The sequence below is a fragment of the Vombatus ursinus genome, unplaced genomic scaffold (genome assembly GCF_900497805.2).
Source record: "Vombatus ursinus unplaced genomic scaffold, bare-nosed wombat genome assembly UNPS02014941.1, whole genome shotgun sequence".
NCBI lineage: Eukaryota > Metazoa > Chordata > Mammalia > Diprotodontia > Vombatidae > Vombatus > Vombatus ursinus.
Genome location: NW_020954719.1, coordinates 7,859,289 through 7,880,412, shown reverse-complemented (window position 1 = coordinate 7,880,412; position 21,124 = coordinate 7,859,289). Strand labels below are relative to the sequence as shown.

At 38.1% G+C, this 21,124-nt stretch overlaps 1 protein-coding gene across 2 annotated transcripts in view; it reads left to right on the top strand.

Moving 5' to 3' along the window:
- Positions 1–21,124, top strand: part of LIMA1 (LIM domain and actin binding 1) — a 106,734-nt gene that overhangs the window by 36,293 nt on the left and 49,317 nt on the right. For both annotated transcript variants that reach the window (XM_027844368.1, XM_027844367.1), the window contains 2 exons: positions 12,459–12,504; positions 19,820–20,281. In XM_027844368.1, the coding sequence (XP_027700169.1) occupies positions 12,459–12,504; positions 19,820–20,281 (508 nt within the window). The remainder of the gene's footprint in view (positions 1–12,458; positions 12,505–19,819; positions 20,282–21,124) is intronic.

Below are 21,124 nucleotides of genomic sequence, written 5' to 3'. Positions count from 1 at the left end.
TCTCTCCCTCTTCCTTCATTGAGAAGGCAAGACATTTGATATAGGTTATACACGTGCAGTCATGCAGAACATATTTCCATGTTAGTCATGTTGCGAAGGAATATACAGACTAAAAAGCAAACAAACAAGAAAAATAAAGAAAGTTTTTAAAAAGTATGCTTCGATCTGCATTCAGACTCCATCAGTTCTTTCTCTGGAGGTGGATAGCATTTTTCATTATAGTCCTTCGGAATTGTCTTGGATCATTGTATTGTTGAGAATAGCTAAGTCATTCACAGTTGATCTTCATACAATATTGCTGTTACTGTATACACTGGACAACAAATATTTCAGACCACAAATTCTGAATCTTTGAATTAGGGGGACTTTCTAGAGTTAATTTGTAATTGGTGAGGAGGGAAGGAAGAACCTAGAGTGCTAGAAGATGGTAATTAATTATAGGGAAGATGGTAGAAATTATCTGAAGAAATTCTGTGTAAGTTGGCTATCAGGTTAGAACTGTTACCTAAAGTGAGCTCCTTGAGAGGCAATTATGTATGAACAAAGGGTATTATAGAATATCAGAGGTGGAAGCAATGGATCTCAGAAGACATAGAAGTTCAATATCCCTGACAAGTAGTCAGTAATCAAGTAGTCTAACCTCAACTTGAGTTAAATACCCAGTCAAGAGGAACCTACCATCACTACATTCATTTTTAGATAACTTAGATTGTTATTTTTTTTTTTCACTCTGAGTCTCTGTCTCTGCAACTTTTTTGCCTCTTTGGGCCTTCAAGTAGAACATGGCTAAACCTTCTTCAGGTTGAGAACCCTTCAAATACTTGAAGAAGGCCACCATTGCTTCCCCTTCTCTTCCAAGGCTTTTCTTTTTCAGACTAAATATTCCCAGTTCCTTCAGCTGATCTTTATAAGTTAGCATCTGCCCTCCTTTGGACCTGTTTAAATTTGTCAGTGTCTTTCCTACAAACCTTCCAAAAACATTAGGGGCTGTCTGTAGTTGGGGATTAATAGGACAGTAACTGTAAAAAAATTAAGTGACTGAAGGATTCTAAGGTAATAGCCAGCGAATCATTAAAGAAGTAGATGTATTCTGGCATCAGCCTGATTCAGGCTGGTCAGTTGGTTCAGACCTGGAAGTGGAATAAAATGAGACATTTGTAGACCACATAACCTTTAGCAAAAGGAAGTTTACTCAATATATTCAGCAGAGATACAGCACTGGATTAGTTGGACACAGGATCTCCCTCATTTGCCATGATAGTATGCCTAGTCAGAATGGTGTTTTGATGCCCACAATAGTGAAAAGACCATCAGACCTCAGGAATGCCAATTCTTTGTTCATTGAGCTTTTATAAATGATTTATGATCATAGTGACCTGAGACATCCAGGAAGTTTTGTAGAGAGTTTAAGCTGTAGTCCTCTGGACCAATTAAGCCTCTAGAGTGATTTCATTTCCTTTTTAAGGAAAAAAACTAGCCTAGGTCACAGGCAGCTACTAGTCTTAGAGTATGGCTGAAAAGTTTTAACTGTGCAGCAGATCCTAATGCCACAAGTTTCAACTGGATTAGTTGTGGATATTCCTTCTACTACTCCCTCAGTTGCGAGGTCCAAAAGGATTTTTAGGGCTTCTTCTACCTGAATTAAATGGCCTGAGAACCATTAATCACCAGTATTGGACAACTCTTATCTCTAGGATTTAAGAAGCACCCAGAAACCTCAGGCTTCATCATCTCCTTCGGAAAGACTGCTTTCTGGATCTTAAAAGATCTGATCCATGTGGAGAATGATGGCAGGGGCAGTTCATAGTGAATCTCCTGTTGTAAGAGTGGCCATGATGAGCAGGAGCAATCCAAGAATCAGGGCCACAGGACAGATGATGATATTTCTGTCAATTAACTGATTTTCATCATAGATCAAGGTTATCTATAGTAAGGTGATAACATTTTTGTGTGCAACATATCTCAGGACCTGAGTTAGTATTGATGTTCAGTTTTCCCCAGCCTACTAACTGGAAACTCCCCTAACCTGAATGTCCCATGGCAGGGGGAGTGGGTGGGGAGGGCATAGGAGGTGGAGATGAGATGGAGGGCGGGGAGAGGTTGATGCAAACTAAATCTTTGTCCCTTTCAAGGCCCTCTGCCCCCTTATTTAGGGGCTGGGAAAAGCCTCTTCCTCACCTCATCCAGAGACTATGATTGACACCAAGTAGGCTAAGGGATTACTTTTCATTTAGGCAAATTTACATTCATTATAATTATGCAGAGACAATTTAATTAGGTCATTAGAAAGTAAAGCTCTTCCCCCATATTCCCCAAGAAGTTGCTCTGTTGGAGACAACTCTGCCTTCTTAATCATAGACATGGTTTCTGAAAGCTGGGAGACCCAAACCAGGTAGTCAGGGACATGATGATGAAGGTGCTGTTTAGCAGGGGTAGACTATGTACCCTGAGATCAGGGAAGAAAGGAAACCAATATAATCAATTTGTCAGTTAAAGTAAGGTCAGGAACCATTTAGGTTAGGTGCTCTGAGGGGCACAAGAAACACCAATGGACCTAAGTCATTACCTTTTCCTTAGTTATGGGGATTACATGGCTCCAAATCCACTATGTCATGGCATCATGGTTCTCATAGCTGGATTAGTGGTCTCTAATCTCTGCCATTCTTATACAGGAGAGAAGTATAATATCTGTGATGTGCACTAAAAATGCCCTACAAACAACTGTGTGTGGACAGTGAGGCATTGGCAAAATTCCAGGGGAATTAGACCCCAAGGGAGAGGGCCTTTAATTGTCCAAATCTAATGACCTTTTCTCAATCCTCATCCTTCTTGACTCTTCTGCAGCCTTTGGCCCTGTCATTCACCTTTTCTCCTGGATACCGTCACTAGTTTTTCATGACACTGCTCTCTCCTGGTGCTTCTCCTACCTGTCTGACGACTTCCTTGTCAGACTTGCTTGCTGGTTCTTCGTCTAGGTAATGCCTACTAACAATGCATGTTCCCCAGTGCTCTGTTCTAGGCATTCTCTTCTGCCTGTCTACCATTTCACTTGGTGATCTCATCAACTTTCATGGGTTCACTTATCTCAGATGATTCTCAGATCTATTTATCCTGAAGTTATCCTGTACTTCTCTTAACTCACATTTCAGCTGTCTGTTGAATATCTCAAACTGGCTGTTCCATAGGCATCTCAAACTTAACATGTCCAAAACAGAAATCATCAAGATATCTGGTTTGTAGATCATACTTGCAACCTGCAGCTGATTGGTCCTCATCCCATCTGTATTGCCCCTTTTATTTGTGCTATTACTAAATCTATGAGTTGTCCCTCTGCCTTTAAGATATGACTCTTAAAGACCATATACATCCCTAATTGTTAATTCAGTCAACAACACCAAGAAATGTTAGCCGTCATGGTACCTTCTTCTCCCTGTTTATATATTTAAACACCCAGTGAGCGAATCCCACTTGATCACTGATGGGGTTTATTCCCTGTCATACTGAGAACACTTGCTGTATGTAGCCAGAACTTTAGTAATCATAGAATGCCAGACTCTTGTATCAAACCACCCTTTTATCCAGAGTCCCTTTCCTTCTGCATTGTTCTTGTACCACTTCAGTCATGAGGTCATTCTGAACTAATCTACTAGCTACACCAAATGTTTGGGCCCAGACTGAGGTGAGTCTGTTGGTTTAGTCTTGAGATTTAAATGAAATGAGACATTTATGGATCATAATATTTAACAGTGGAGAAAGTTTATTTAAAAATTGCATTGAAAAGATATTCAGCAATATGATTGTTGGCTTTCTTTTCCCCTAAGGCACCTCCATTTCTTCAAGTATATATATCTTTAAGCAAGTAACAAAAGATTTAAAGTTACATTTTGAGGATACCTCAAGGTGATTCAGTTGATTTTCTTTACCTCCTCCCAATGAGAAGGCAAGGAAAACAAAACCTATTACAAATATGTATAGTCATGCAAAACAGATTTCCACATTTGCCATGTCAAAGCTATTTTCTAGGGGTTAAAAAAAAAGATAAACTGTTTTTCCTAGTTGAAGAGGAGAAAAAAAGTAAATGTGATAGTACTTGCCAGGGCAGGGTTCTTAAGCACAAGATAAAATTGTGAACTGTTTCATAGGCTTCTGTGCTTTGGAATCACTAAGGAGAAACCTTTACAACTGACTTCAATTTTGTTAATGTGCTAATAAACCTTTTACAGAACAGCATTCATCATTGACATAAAAAAAAGACAAAACAAACACTTCTTTGATGATAACTACTAATTGATATAACCAGAAATCTTTTGAGTATAAATCTAGATCAAAGGAGTCTTCTTTTGAAATTGTTTAGCTTATCTCTAAATAGTTTAGATTATCTCTAGTATGCTAATTCCATTTGTACAAAAAAAAATTGCAAGTTTAATTTCTGTAGGCTTTTCTTCCAATAGTTATTTTTTATACTTAGATGCACTATTTCCCATTCTGGAGCCTTCCTCAGCCTTCCATTTGGGTGCTCCATTCTTCCCTCTCCTGAATAGTGGGGAATCCTCTAGCCTCAAAATTCACCAATCCACAGGAGCCTATTTCTAATCTTACCCACTCAGGGAATCAGGCCTTAGGCTGTGATTTAGCAGGCTATAACTTAAGGAATCTAGTTCTAGACTTCACTTGCACAGGAACTAGTCTAAACCTCATCTAAATAACAGGGAATTTGACCTTATTCCTATAGCATTTAATGCTGCTCAGCTGAATTTCTTGCAGTCTTCACAAGCTTTGTTTAGAGGGGTGGGGAACTTGTGACCTCAAGGTCACATGTGGTCCTCTAGGTCCTGAAGTGTAGCCTTTGACTAAATCCAAACTTCACAGAACGAATCCCCTTAATAAAAGGATTTGCCCTGTAAAACTTGGACTCAGTCAAAGGCTGCACCCAAGGACCTAGAAGGCCACATGTGGCCTCTAGGCCGCAGGTTCCCCACCCCTGGTCTGGATACTCATGACCATTTTGTGTTTAAACACAGAAAGAGTTCACGTATACCAAACAAGTCACCAACCATCAATATAGGGAAAAGACTAAACATAACCTTTTGGGTTAATTTTGTCACTTATAAGGCAGTTGAAAATTTTGGACAGAAATCAGTGAGACTCATGGAATTCCCAAAAGAAAAGTGGTTGAACTCCAGGTTATTAACTGAGACCACTGGCCTAAGGCTTGAGAGGCCTTAGACTTAGAAAAAAGGCAAGTAAGAAGTCCCTGTCCGCAGATACCAGGATTAGGCCAATCTCCCTTTCTTTCAGAGCATGGTCAATCGTTTCCCTGGAATTTCTAATCAGGGATAGGCCTACAGATGTGTTACTCAGACCCAAAACCGGTTCAGGAACTTGCTGAGCTCAGACCAGAAGAGCAGTGATCAGATTTTCCCTTGGAAATAGGAGCCTTCAAAGCATTTCTGATGAAAAGACAGGAGCTCAGTAGAAAATTTGATATGCAAACACGAGAATGAAGAGAAGAAAGGAAAGGTAAACATGAGTGAGCAATCATAAGGGACTTAAAGGTAAACTGACTACATTCTAAATTCTACATGTATCCCCTCAGAACTCTATTATTATCAGGGATCATAGAGGAGGAAGTCTGATTAGAGGACCTGGGAGTAGTCTGATTATATTTTGATTATCTTAAAAGAATAATGGGAAGGGAGGGATTGGGGGGGAATGAATTGGGAAAATTATCTCATATATTAGGGGTTCAAAAGTGGAAGTCTATACAAAAAAGGAAGAAGGTGGGTAGTGGGTAACACTTGATCCTTACTGTCATTTGAACTGGTCAGAGGAGGGGAGAATACATACATATCCACACACACACACACACACACACACTCACAAAGTTGGGTACAGAAATACATTTCACTCAGAGAAAGTTTCAGGAGGGAAAGGGTAAAAAGGAAAGGGTGGAATAAGAGGGAGGGTAGATTAAGGGAAGGATTAGTATTACTCAAACAGTCTCTTAAAGAAAGGGTAGGAAACAAAAATAAGGAAAACTATAAGAGAATAGGGTACAAGGCAATATACCTTTAGCAATCATAATTGATTTTGAATGAGATAAACTCACCATAAAACACATAATAAGAGATTTTATTAGAAAGCAAAATCCATCAATATGTTGTTTACAAGAAATTCACTTGAAGCAGAAAGATATACACAGAATGAAAATAAAAGGCTGGAACAGAATTTATTATGATTTAGCTGAAATGAAAAAGGTAGGGGTAGCAATCATTATTTCAGACAAAACAATACCAAAAATAGAAATGGTTAAAAGAGATAAACAGGAAAATTATATTTTGTTGAAAGGTGCCACAATGAATTAATATCAATAGTAAATATATATGCACCAAATAGCATAACATCTAAATACTTAAAGGAAAAGTTAAATGTTATTGGAAGAAATAGATAGTAAAATTATAATAGTAGGGGATTGGAAGAGAACAAAATTATATGATTATATTAATAGATGCAGAAAAAGCTTTTGGTAAGATACAATACCTGCTGGAAACACTAGAAAGCACAAGAATGACTCTTTCCTTAATATGATAAGCAATACCTATCTAAAATGAAGAGCCAGCATTATCTGTAATGAGAATACACTAGAAGCTTTTAAGAACAGTAAGTAACAGTAAAAACAGAGATAAAGCAAGGATGTCCATTATCACTATTACTATTTAATACAGAACTAGAAATGCTAACTATAGTAATAAGACAAAAAAAATTAAGGAAATAAGTATAGGAAAAATAGGAAACATAATGATCACTTTTGGGAGATGAAAGTGGTAGTTTACTTAGACAACCCTAGAGAATCAACTGAAAAACTAATTGAATCAATAAAGAACATCAGCAGAATTGTGGAATATAAAATAAACTCCCATATGTCATCAGCATTTCTGTACATTACCAACAAAACCCAGCAGGAAGAGCTTAGAAAGTAAAATTACATTTAAAATAATTATAGAAAGTATACAATACTTGAGAGTCCGTATGTCAAGATACATGAACTATGTGAACACAATTACAAAACACTTTACAAAAAGATTTAAATAATTGAAGAAATATCCATTGCTCATGGGTAAACTAATCCAATATAATAAAAAGGACAAAACTTCTAAATTAATTTGTTTATTCAGTTGTCTACCAATTAAACTACAAAAAAGATTATATTATAGAACCAAAAAAATAATAAAAAATTCATCTGGAGGAACAAAAGATCAAGAATCTCAAGAGAATTAAGAACGTGGTTAAGGAAGGAGTCTTAGCAGTATCAGATTTCAAACTATATTACAAGTCATTAATCAAAAATAATTTGGTACTATTTAAGAAATAGATTCATCTGTTTCAATATCTCTTTTAATAAACAGATTGATAAAACCAAAGATCCCAGCTGGTGGAGTAAGAATTCTATTCAACAAAAACTATTGGGGAAACTAGAAAGTAGTCTGGCAGAGAAACTAGGTAAAAATCAAAAACTCACACTGTGAGTCAAGACAATCTCCAAATAGCTACATGACTTAGGCTTGAAGGTGACATCATAAACAGATTAGAAAAGCAAGAGGAAATGACCTGTCAACTCTATAGATAGGGAAGAGTTTGTGATCAAATAAGAGATAGATAAGTTACAGAAGGTAAAGTGTACCATGGATAAAATTTTAAAGCTTTTGTGGAAATAGAAGCAGAGAAGGGGGGAATATCTTTGCAGCAAGTTTTTCTGATGAATAAGATATATAAGGAACTGATTCAAGTTATAAGAATAAGAATGATTCTCCAACTGATAAATGCTCAAAGGATATGAATAGGTGGTTTTCAGAGGAAGAAAACCAAGCTATCAATATGTTCTCAATTGCTAATAATTATAAACATGCTAATTAACAAAACTGAGGTTCCACTTCACATCTATCAGATTGGCAAAGTTGACAAAAAAACAAAATAACAAATATTGGAGGGGATGGAGGAAAATAGCTAAATTAATGCAGTATTAGGTGGAGTTCTTGGTCCTCTAGCCATTCTGGAAAGCAATTTGGAACTATGTCCCAAAAGCTACTAAATTGTGCAGACCTTTTGACTGGTGATACAACTGCTAGGCCTAGCCCACAATGAGGTCACAAAAAGAGGAAAAGGACCCATATCTACAAAAATATTTATAGCAACTCGTTATGGTAGCAAAGAATTAGAAACTGAGAAGGTGCCACTCAATTGAAGAATGAACAAGTTATGGTATGTATGTGATGGAATGCTCTTGTGCTGTAAGAAATAATGAAGAAAATGATTTCAGAGAAACATGGGAATGAACTGATACAGAGTGAAGTAAGCAGAATCAGGAGAATAATTTATATGGTAGCAATAACATTTTAAAGACAGAACTTTCAGGGGCAGCTAAGTGACGCAGTGCATAGAGATCTGTCCTTGGAGTCAGAAAGACTTGAGTTCAAATGCGGCCTCAGACAATTAACACTTACTAGCTGTGTGACCCTGGGCAAGTCACTTAACCCTGATTGCCTCACCAGAAAAAAAAAAAAAGAATTCTTTGGGGGCAGCTGGGTGGCTCAGTGGATAGAGCGCCAGCCCTGAAGTCAGGAGGACCTGAGTTCAAATCCGGCCTCAGACCAAACACTTGACACTTACTAACTGTGTGACCCTGGGCAAGTCACTTAACCCCAATTGCCTAAAAAAAACAAAACAAAACAAAACAAGACAGAACTTTCAAAGACTTTAACACTGATCAATGCAGTGACCAACTACAATTCCAGAGGACTCAAGATGAAGTGAGCTATATGCCTCTTGTTAGAGAGATAATAGACTCAGAGTGTAGATTGTGGGGAGCCAATTCAGGAATTAGTTTTGTTTGACTCTACATGTTTATCATAGTAGTTTTGTTTTTCTTGTTTTCTCAGTGGAGATGGGGTTGATGGTGGGAGGAAGGGGGCAGAAATTGCAGATAAGAAAATAAATTGTAATTTTTAAAAAGATCCCTAGTATGGCTGAGGTTGAGAACTTCAATCAGTCAATAACTATTAGGTGCCTATTATGTGTCAGGCACGTTGCTAAGTACTGGGGATACAAATACAAAAAATAAAGACGGTACCTACCCTCAGGGAGCATACAATCTAATTGTTGGGGGGGGCGGTTCTGGGACAGGTACTGGTTGCTGGGACATGGTGGATAAGTCAGAGAAGTTCCAAGGTAATGCAGCCAGGTGAGAAAACTTTCATTGTGTCCAAAATGTTCTGATCTAGGGCAAAGTCTGATCGTTAGTCTCCTAGTCTGACCCCCAGTTTGAATCTGGGTGACAACTTCAGGCTTTTCCCTAAGTGGGTAGACTGCTGCTTGTTCTACTTTGTCAGCTAGCTAGAATGTGCGATTGATTCGGAGCAACAGATTGCAGGCTTCTCTTTGGTTTGGTCAGAGACATGAAGGTGCTGCTAATTTCTATTTTTGCTTCTTGCAAGCACATCTCCATGACTACTCCTTGCTCAGGTATGCAGTTAGCCGTAGGTTGAAGTTGCAGCAACAAGTCAGCAAGTCACTTGCCCCTAGGTTTAGGTCTCCTCATTCTAGTTATATCCACACTCCCTTCCCCCAATGTCAAAATTACCAACCGTATCCTATTCCTACAGAGAAGGCAAATGTTGGATACAAACTAGTGGTGGGTTTTAGCAAGGTGTGAGCAGTGATAGGAAAAAGGTACAATGGATTTTCAAGTAAAGGATAGATTTGAACTGGTTCACTAAGAGATCCAGACTGGGGAGAGAAGAGAGTGTAACCAGAGCAAAAGTGATGGTCTAGGTACAAAATATGGAGGGCTAGAGGGTTTGGAAATTTTGGTTGAGAACAAGCAATAGGTTTAGGAGGAGTAAGACAGAAAGATGAGATAAAAGATTATGAAAAAAGCAGCTAGGTGATGCCTCAATTTTCTCAGCTGTAAAATGGAGATAGTACCTACATCTCATGGTTGTTGTGAAGATCAAATGAGATAATATTTTAAAAAATGCTTAGTTCAAAGTTGTGGCATATAATTGTGATGGAGTATTATTGTGCTCCAGTGAAGAAATAGTGAGGGGGGTGGTTTCAGAAAAACATGGTAAGACCTATATGAACTGAAGCAAAGTGAAATGAGAAGAGCCCAGAGATCATTGTGCACAGTAACAGCAATGTTGTAATGATGATCAAATGTAGCCAGTGGCTACTCTGAACAGTACATTAGTATGATCCAAGACAGTTCCAGAGGACTCATGATGAAAAAATGCTGTCTACTTCTAGAGAGAAAACTGATGAACTATGAATGCAAATTGAAGTATAATTTTCTCACTTTCTTTATTTTTCTTAGTTTTTAAAAAATATAGCTAATATGGAAATACGTTTTGTATGATTTCACATGTATAATTGATAACTGATATTGCTTGCCTTCTCAGTGGATGTGGAAGGAGGTGAGAGGGAAGGAGATAATTCAGAACCCAAAATTTAAAAAGAAAAGAATGCTAAAAATAAATCAGAATGTTTTTAAGTGCTTATTTAGGTACCTGGCACATAGTAGGTATTTAATAGATGGGTTTTTTTTTAAAGAAAGATTATGGAAAGATAAAAGGAATTTCAAAGTTCTTGATAATGGAAGTGGAACATTTATCAGCAACAGCCTGACCGAGGATGTGGTCAGCTTTATGTGCAGCTGAGGCAGAATGATGGAATAAGTATTGGAAGTTGAGCAGATTGACAAAATCTTAGGTTAGAGTGTGTGAGGGAGCATTAATATAAAGGTTAAAGTCTCTCCTAGTATGAGAGCAAGAGTTAAGGTAGAGAGGGAGACTGTGAAGCAGTCACTGAGAAAGAAGGAAGAATGTACTTGGTGTCAGAAGATAACAGTCACCAGGTCTGGATTAGTTGATAAATTTGGATAGTGTAAGCCTCCAAGAAGAGAAGATAGTGGAGAAAGTCTGGAAGTGATATTCCAACTCCTCCTCCAGGACAAATTTTTTGGGGATGCTGTATGAAAGACAATGCAACCTGTATAAAAAAGGATGCTAAAAGATGTAATATCATTGGGGGGGGGGGTGATGTGGGAGAACTGCTGTCAGTGAATGCCAAGAGGAAAATGGTTTAAATGAGAGAAAATGGTTTAAAATGAAGGTAAGTTTGTTAATTATAAGTGATAATTCTTGAGGGCACAATTAGAACAGGTGGATTGATTTTGGAGAGGGACATGGGTGGGGATAAGGTTGAAGTGGATGGAGATGAAAGAGCAGGCAACAGGAGTTGGGGAGGAATGTTTGCTCTTTGGTAGTTTAGGATTCAGTGTCACAGAGAATAAGAGAGTAAGAGAGGGTAGGAGTTTCCTACTCCTTGAGGAATGGATTCAAGCAGAGTATCAATGGTGGGAGGAGCTCTGCTCTTGAAGGCAGCTGAGTAGGATGTTCAAGAGAGCTTAACCCTAAGGTCTTCTACCTGGTGCATAGGCTTTATGGTCAATCCAGAGACTGAGTAACCTAAGCAGATCCTGGCTGTTAGTCTGATCCCTGGGGCACCCCTGCTGCTCAAGCAGTAGCCTAACTGTTGAACAGTTCACAGGAATGGTCTGTGAACTTCACTCAGCTTAGTCACTTAAAATTTGGTTAGCACTGACTGGGTTCTAGATAAATAGCAGCTAACCATAGTAAGACTGGTGAATTTTTGTATAATGGGGAGTGTGGCTTTAAGGGATCAATGTCTTATCAACTTTGGACTCAAGACCCCTAATAAGACAGTTTTATTCTGTTATGCTAGTCTTGGAGGTTCACATTTCATCTTGTGTATTTTCCTTGAAGTGGACTCCAGATATCCCAAGTGGCCTTGGAATTTTGTTAGCTTTTAAACTAAGGGTGATCTAGGTTTAGGATTTACATACTTAATTCAATCTGGACCAGACTTCATCAGCCTTAGAGCTGATCTAATTTGGTGTCAAATACTTCATAACTCTCACCCTGGGATGAAGTCATCACAGACAGTCACTGGCAGTGTATTTGAAATATGCCCCAGGTAGCTTTCTTAGAGACCAGAAAGGTGGAGTAGAAAGAGCAGGGTGGCAGAGTTTGAGGATTGGTGGGTTTGGGCTCCACCTCTGATGCTTCCTGTACCTATGACCCTTCCTGGAACTGGGGTAACTCATTTGTTAAATGAGAGGTTGGATTGGCTATCTTTTTTTCTTTAAATTTTTTTTTGACAAGGCAACTGGGGGTAAGTGACTTGCCCAGGGTCACACAAGCTAATGAGTATCATGTGTTTGAGGCCAGATTTGAACTCAGGTCCTCCTGACTCCAGGGCCAGTGCTCTTTCCACTGCGCCACCTAGCTGCCCCAAGGATTAGCTATCTTTTGACATCCCTTCTAGGTTGTGATCTATGAAACAGTTACTGATTTTATGATATCTTATTTTTTCTTCCAAAGATACCAGAAAGCAGCTGAAGAAGCAAATACAGATAAGAAGAGAAATGTAAGTATTCAAAAAATTACCATGCCTCACATAATAACGTGAAGAGAGCCTGTGTCACTGAGTTATAGCCAATCACTGTGAGGTTCTTCAGCTCCTTGTCAGCTAAGATAGGCAGTCATGCCAAATGTTATTTGATTTGTTAGCTGTTTACACAGGAAAACTTGACTCAGACTTATTGAATCTCACTTTTCCAGTGAAGTTTTGCTTTTGACCCACTTTCTTTTTGGGTTCCCTGAAAGATGGAGAAGTCAATGATGTGCCTGAGGTCACCAAGATGGTTTACTGGTTGTGTTCCAATTGGAACTCAAGGTTTTTCTGTTCTTGTCATCTTTTCCTTTAACTGCACAATGTAAACATTTCCTTCCCTGCTTTTAACCTGTTAGCATCTTTGCTGCTTCTTTGATTTTGTGAATTAATTCTTTAAAGCATCATTTCCCAAACTTTCTTTTGTTATAAACTACTTAGAGATTTGAAATATATTGGGAGAACCCATAAATGCTATTTGTAGGTGGAATGGAAAAGTGGCTTAGATATGAAATATCTATGGAATATGTGTCAAGGAATGGAGCAAAATGTAGGAAACAGAACCTATTTTATGCTGAATTGTTGCTTTTAATTAGTTCTTGAAATATATTTAATTTTTAACATTTTAGAGAGGGGGAAGTATCACTTACACTGAACTTTTCTCTTGAAGTGCTCAGAGGTCATGTAGTACAACTTGTACCTGAACAAGAATCTCCTCTATAGAACGCAATCTTTATTTATGTTGTAGGCAGGTAGAGGGTGCAGTAAATAGCAAACCTATCTTGGATTCCGGAAGACCTGAGTTCAGATTCTCCCTCAGACACTTACTAGTTTTGTGACCTTGGACAAGTCACTTAACCTTGGTTTGATTCAGGTTCCTCAACTGTAAAATGTAAAAAAATAAAATAACAGTACTTAACTCCCAGGGTTGTTATGAGGATCAAATGAGATAATGATTATAAAGCTCTTAGCATAGTGCCTAGCACATAGTAAGTGCTATATAAATGTTAGCTATTATTATTTAGAACACTATAGGAAAATGCTGCTTTAAAACAAAATTTCTTGACCCTTAATCCAGTTAGCTGGTTGACGATTTGTAAAATGCAAAAATCCACGAGTATCTCTCAAAGGTTTATTGCCCTTGAGTAAAGGAATTATATGATATGAAGAGAAGATGGGCTGGTCACATAAGAATGAGGGATGACAGGTGGACAACCAGAATGCTCAACTGGTACACTCAGGATGCAGGGAGAAAGTGAGGAAGGCCTCCTGCACAATGTGTAGAGACCCTTTGGTACAAAGACAAGAGTCTCCCAGGAGGGGCAGGTCTTAATGGATTTCAGTCTCCATCATCACAGGTCTGTTTAAATATGCAGTATTTATTTTCCTCAGATTCTTTGGCATAGAATGTGTTCATTTAGCTGAATACTTTCTAAAATTTAAGTTTCTACTTTGACTTGTATGAAAATAAGTCTGGGAATGACAGCTGACACACTAGAAAACAGTCAAGGTGTGAAAGGGTCTTAACAGGCTGGAGCAGTGGGCTGAATCTAAGAAGATGAAACTCAGTATGGATAAATGTAAAGTCTTTTATTTGAGTACAAAAAGTCAACTTCACAAGTATATGTAGAGCAGGTGGGGTAAAACAGCAGTTATTCAAAAAGCTTCTGCAGGGTTTAGTGGACTGCAAGCTCATTATGGGTCAGCAGTATGCTTTGGGAATCAAAAAAGCTAATACAGTCTGGTGTTCCATTTAGAGGGGCATCGCTTCCATGATTGGCAGAGGGGAAGGGTTAATAGTCCACCTATACTCAGCCCTTGTGGGCCACCATGGTCCAAGAAGGACATTGATAAGCTGGAGAGCATCCAGAGGAAGACAGCCAGGATGGTGATGGGCCTCGGGGGTGTGTCATATGAAGACTGCACCCTGTTTATGTTGGAGAATAGATTCACAGAAGGCTGCCCCAGGGAGCTGCACCAGGCTCAATAGGTGAAAATTGCAGAGGGGCCAATTTAGGCTTCATGTTAGGAAAACTTCCTAACAATTAGAATTGTCCACAAGTACAATAGATTGCCTCAAGATGGTAGCTTTCCCTTCAAGCAGAAGCTCGATGACTACTTAGGGTGTAGCTTATGGTAGCAGGGATTCTTTTTGTATGTCAGTTGGACTAGATGGCCATTCATAGGATGACAGATGTAGAGCTGGAAGGGAAATTAGAGGTCATTGAATCCAACTGCTTGTTTATAGGCAAGTAAACTGAAGCACAAAGAGGTTATGGTGGAGCAAGAATATAAACCCAGGATGTCTGATTCCATCACTCATTTGGATATGAAGTCTGTAAATAATGGTTTAACTGAGTGAACTCTGCAATATCGAATTCTGTGATGAATGAAGTTCACATTGGAGTTAGGTTCATAGTCAGGAAGGTTTAAGATGGAAAAGGATCACTGTCTCATGTCATAGTACAATGTTACTGTATTCCCAAATATATTCATAAAAGATATTAGAATGGTATTCAGTAAATACATTAAGTGACTGTGAAGTGCTGTGCTAGGGATCCAGAAGTAAAGAACTCTAGTTTCTGCATTTGTAGAGTGTCAGGAGAGGAATGTGTAACATAAATAATGTGTATAGAAATGACCCAGATTTAGAATATTATGAAAATGGAAATGAGATTAGGATGTCATGACATCAATCAATAACCTACTATGAAGTACCTACTATGTTCAGGTACTGTGATAAATGTTGGGGAAACAAGAAAGGTAAAAGACAGTCCCTGCTCTTGATGAGCTCACAATCTAATGGAGGAGATAAGGTGGGGATAATTATGTACAAACAAGCTATATGGAATGTGTCTTTATGAAGCCATGCTGTCTCCCACTAATTTTCTCTCCCTAAATGCTAATAAACCATTCCCTTAATAATTCATCCTAGATTTTTGCTAAGAAAATCAGGAGGTGGACATGCCCTGATTTGAGAGAGAGAAGAAAGAGAGAGAGAGAGGGAAAGAGAAAGAGAGTAGACAGCTAGACAGACAGATGGATGGACAAACACTGAGACTGACCAGAATCAGAAAACCATAGGCTGATGAGCTTGGCTTGGGTTCCTGACAAGATATTAGAATATATTCTTAAAGAGGTAGCTTGTGAGAATTAAGAAAGGGAAGTGATTACTTGGAGTTAGCCTAGCTTCATCAAGAACAGAAGGTGCCTAACAAAATTTATTGCCTTTTCTAGTTTTGTTTTTCTTCCTAAAACTACTATTCTGGTAGATCATCAAAGGAATGCTGGGGACATGGCATACCTGGATTCAAGTAAGCCATTTAACAAAATCTCTCACATTATCCTTGTAGACAAGGTAGAGGTAGGTAGCCTAATATCTAGAGAAGGATGACCAGACAGGTGAGGTACCTATGGATGAGCAGAGTGGATAGAGTATAAGACTTGGAATAAGAAAGACCTCAGATACTAGCTGTAACCCTGGACAAATCACTTAATCTCTGTTCATCTATTTCTCTGAAACGAGTATAAATAATAGCACCTACCTCCTAGGGTTGTTGTGAGGATGAAAAGAGATAATATTTGCCCCCCAAAATTGCAAATATTAAAGTGTCACATAAGTAATGATGATGATTATGATTATTATTACAAGAACAATTTAAGAAAGAGGAGATGAGGAGACTTAGGAAGGAAATGATTATTACCTCCAAGTAATTGAAGGGCTGCCCTGGGAGAAATTATTAGGCTGTTTTGCTTGACTCCAGAAGGCAGAACCAGGAGCAGTGGTTTGGAGCTGTAGATTTAGATTTCAGCCCTATATTTGCAAAAATTTACTAATAGAACTTTTCAAAAGTATAATGGGCTGCTTCAGGAGATAATTGGTTTCCAGGTACTAAAAGTTTGTTAAGCAGAAGTTGAATAACCCTTTGGAGGGATGTTTTAGACGGTATTCCTATACAGATTGGTTTAATTTGGACAAGATTGCCTCTGAGATCCCTTCCAGATTCTATGACTAGAAAGTAGACCAATTAAGTGGATTCAGAATTGGTTGAATCGTCAGACCAAAAAAAAATAGCTATTAATTGTTTGAGGTCAACTTGGGAAGGAGATTGTCTTCTATGTCTGAAATGTTCTCCCTCCTCTCTTAGATCTCTTGAAATCCCCAGGTCTCTTCAAGCCAATCCTACTGAAATTGCTTTGCATTTACAGTACTTATCTGCATACCTGTTGTATCTTCCCTGTAGAAAGTAAGCTTTTTGATGGCAAGGATTACTTTCTTTTTTTTGTTTTTCTGCTTAGTCCCTTGCATATATAATAGATGATGATAGCTAATGTTTATATAGCATTTACTACGTGCCATGCACTGTGCTAAGTGCAGTGATTTCATTTGATCCTCATAATCATGCTGGGAGATAGGTGTTATTATCCACATTTTACAGATGAGATTTTTGCTCAGGGTCACACAACTAGGAAGTGTTTGAGATTGAATTTGAACTCATGTCTACCTGATGTCAGGTTTGATGTTCTCTCCACTTGGCCACCAGCTGCCCAGGTGCTTAATAAATCCACATTGAATTAATGAGAGTGCCCCAAGGAGCTTTCCTTGCCTCTGTGCCATTCTACATCTTTTCCAGTGACTTGACTGAATCAAAAATCAACAAACATTTATTAAAGGCCTTCTATTTCTATGTAAGATGCTAGGGATAAAAAGACAAAAATTAAACAGTTCCTGTCTTCCACATAAACATATATGTAAGTGTAGGTAAAATATTCATAAATAGATGCAATGGAGCCATGGGTGTTAGGCTGATCAAATTTTCAGGTGAAATGAAACTGGAAATAGACAACTGATTCACTGTGTATACACTCTAAAAAACCTTAGCAGGCTGGAATGATGAGCCAAATCTATATGATGTAATTTAATAGGAATAAATGGAAGTGTTTCATGAGGGTTCAAACAGACAAGTGTACAAATACGAAACAGGAGAGTTGGGGCTAGACAATAGTTTGTATAGAAAGATCTGGAGATTATAGTGGATTTCAAGCTCAATACAAATCAATAGTGGGTATATGGCAGACAAGAAATACATTCTCAAGGTAGATTAAGAAAGCCATAGTGTCCGGAATGAGATATGATTGTCCTGCTTTATTCTTTATAGTCATGGTTAGACTACATCTAAAGTATTTAAGGATTTATTGTTTTTTTGTTTTGTTTTGTTTTTTTAATTTTAGGAAGGATGTAGATAAGCTGGAAGGTAACATCCAGTGGAAGGTAACCAGGTTCTGAGGACTGGAGAATGTGTCATAGTTTGAAGAAATTAGGTACATTTTGCCTGAAGAGGGAGCTTAATGGAGCTAGAATAGCTTTCTTCAAATTTTGTGAATGACTATCACATGGAAGAAGAATTATACTTGTTCTGCTTGACCTCTGAAAGTAGAACTAGGAGCAATGGGTATGATTTACAGAGAAGCAGATGTCTGGCTTGATTTAAAGAAAACCTTCCTAATAGAGCAATGGATAGATGGCCTCAGGGGGTAGTGGTTTTTCCTTCACTGGTAGTCTTTGGTCAGAGGCTAGAATATAGCATTCTACTTGTTCAGAAATGTTAGGGAATTCCTGTTTCATTATGGGTTTATTAGATGATCCCTCAAGTCTCCTCCAACCCTGAGATTCCATGATAACATGGTAGAATGTGATGGGGTAAAAGGAAGATCCAGATAAAGTGCTCTAGAAAAAATTTTTGGAGGAAGAACTTACTTTCAGCTAAGGGGATCAGGGATCAGGGAAGTCTTCATCAAGAAAATAGCTCCTGAGCTGGACCTTGAAGATTTCCACAGACTGGGATAAAGAAGCAACTTATAGGCACGGAAGGATAGCTTATGTGGATGTACAGAGGGGAAGAGAGTATAGAATGAAATAAGGGAATAGCTAGTGGTCCAGTTTGTTTGGAAGGTAAGGTATATTTAGTAAAATAGGGTGAAATAAGATTTAAAAGGTTGGTTGGAGCCAGGGTTGTTGAAAGTTAATAATAATAACGATAATAACAGCAACAATAATAATAGTGCAACAGCAGTTGACATTCTTGTGAGAGCAATAGGTTTAAGATTTGTACAATGTTTTACATACATATTATTTCAGGTTAAGAAGTTTGTATTTTTCCTATAGACAGCAGGGAGCCACTGAAAGTTTTTGATCAGCATAGTGATTTGTCAGATTATGTTGACAGTTCTGTGAAAGTTGGTAAGGGAGTGGTTCCAGATAGGGAGACCAGTTAGAAGGCTCTTTATATTGTCCTGGGGAGAAGTGAAGAGAATTTCAGCTAGAGTGTGACAGTGTCGTGGAAGATGAATGGGAACACAAGTGAGAGAACATAGATGTAGAAGAATAACAGAATTTTACACAGGGCTTTGAGGTTTGCAAAATGTGTTGCCTGATTATCTTATTTGATTCTTACAACAACCCTGTGAGATGAAGGTGCTGTTAACTAGACTTTGGACTTGACAATTAATTGGATGGGGAAGTGGGATTGAGGGAAAAGAAGAATCAAAGATCAGTCTGAATGACTGGTAGTGTCAGGCAGGATTGGAGGTTGGGCCTGTTGAGTTCTAAGTACTCCTGGCAGATCAAGGTAGAGTTATGTAAGCAGGTGCTAGAGATGTAAGATTAGTACTCGTTACAAGATCTGGGGATTTTCTTTATAAAAATGATAAGTGAAGCCTGAGAATAGACGAGATGAACAAAGGGGAGAGATTAGAAAAAAAAAAAATAATAATAATATATGTATATATAAAATTTATGCAAACATAAAAAATTGTTTCTGAGATGCTTTAGCTTATTTATTAATAATGCTATCTGGAATGAGCTGTGTGCTTTCAGCTGCCCTCTATCTCTGTTCCTTAAAAACCTTACATTAAACTCTTACTAATTTAGACTTAATGCTTTTAAAGCTTCCAGCATTTGGATATTGTTCCTTTTCCCTTAATTCTTAGAGTGAAAACCTCTGTCTCCAAGGTAACTACCATTAGATTTGGACTTTTCTTTCTTCCCATTTTGTCCTTATAAGTCTCTCCTGTTTTATCACTTCCTGCTTCAGTCTCTGACTTTCTTTCTCTTTCCCCCTCCCACCCCTGGGGTGTAGGCTTTCTCCATGTGGCACAGTAGTAACTGTTCACAGCTGTCTGAGACAGCAGTGAACAAGGAGCTGTGCGGAGTTTTAACTTTCATTTTACAGAGAATGTTTGATGCTTCAACAGGCAGGTTGTAACTAGCAACAACTTCTCTTTCTTCTAGAACACTGAGAACTTCCCCCAGCATTTTAGAAAGGGGACTCTGAGTGTGTTAAAGAAGAAGTGGGAGAATCCAAAGCTGAGAACAGAGCCTCAGACAGAATCTCTACGAAACGGCAGTGCTGAGGTGAGACCGAAGGTCGACCATCTCTGCGTTCCAGTGGAAAACAACACTTCTTCAGTAGCTGAAACGACTCAAGTAGAAGGAATTGATACCAGATCTAGACTTCAGTCCTCTTCAGAAACCCTTGTCCAGGCTCAGTATCCCAGCAATCACAGTGAAGAATTTAAAGTCCATTCACTAGAGACTGACAAAATGGAAAATTGCCTGAGAGAATCCAAGCAAGAAATAGGAAAACCTGAAGCCAATGAGAACCCAGATACTACAGGCAAAATAGAGAAATATAACGTCCCTCTCAACAGACTTAAGATGATGTTTGAGAAGGGAGATACAGCTCAGACAAAGGTAAGGACGAGACAGATTACAAGCTTAAACAATTAAGCCATCTACTTTTCTAGTGTATCAAGAAAATCAATAGGTTAAGTATATAAAAGCTATTACAATCAATTTCTTTTTTTGCTTTGAAGGTAGTGAATTAATTGTGGGTTTCAGTTTCAAATTAATTTCACAGTCATAATCTGATTTTTTTTTTAACATAGTAAATTCAGTTTGAATTTCAAGCTAATCCATAGGAATGAGATAAGATGTGGAATAAGCTGAAAATTGTGTCTTGTGCTTTTCCTTTTAATTTTTCTTTCTGTGCCTTTGTTATTTTAAGCCTTAATTGTGAAATCATGGTTAAGATTCTATCTACTTTGACACAGATACAGATGAAGTGTTATGCTAGAGTTTCAGCATTATGACTTGTCTCATTCCCAGCTGAATCCTTTCTTTTAAATTTCCTCCTTTGTGCTCTCAACAAATGTTTTCTATCAGCTAAAATCCTTTCCCAGAGAAAAAAAAAAAATAAGTGAAGATGGTAAGCCCAGCCTTTGCCTTCACTAGTTTTGACTTGCAAATACATAGGGCTTGCATTTTCCTACAACTGCTAATGAAATTTGATCCTGCATGTGGACTGCAGACTAGGTCCCTAGAGGGAATTAACTAGAAAATGAGTTGCATATGCCAGTGACTTATAATACAGTCTAGGGGCCTCAGAGTTGGTAGATTTTTCCAGTTTTCTCATAGTTTCCTACATATTTGGTTGTTTCAATGGAGTGGTTTGTTACAACATTCATTATGATTAAATAAACAGATTTGATGGTGAGTAAGCCATTACTTGCTCTACATACCATCTAGATAGGACAA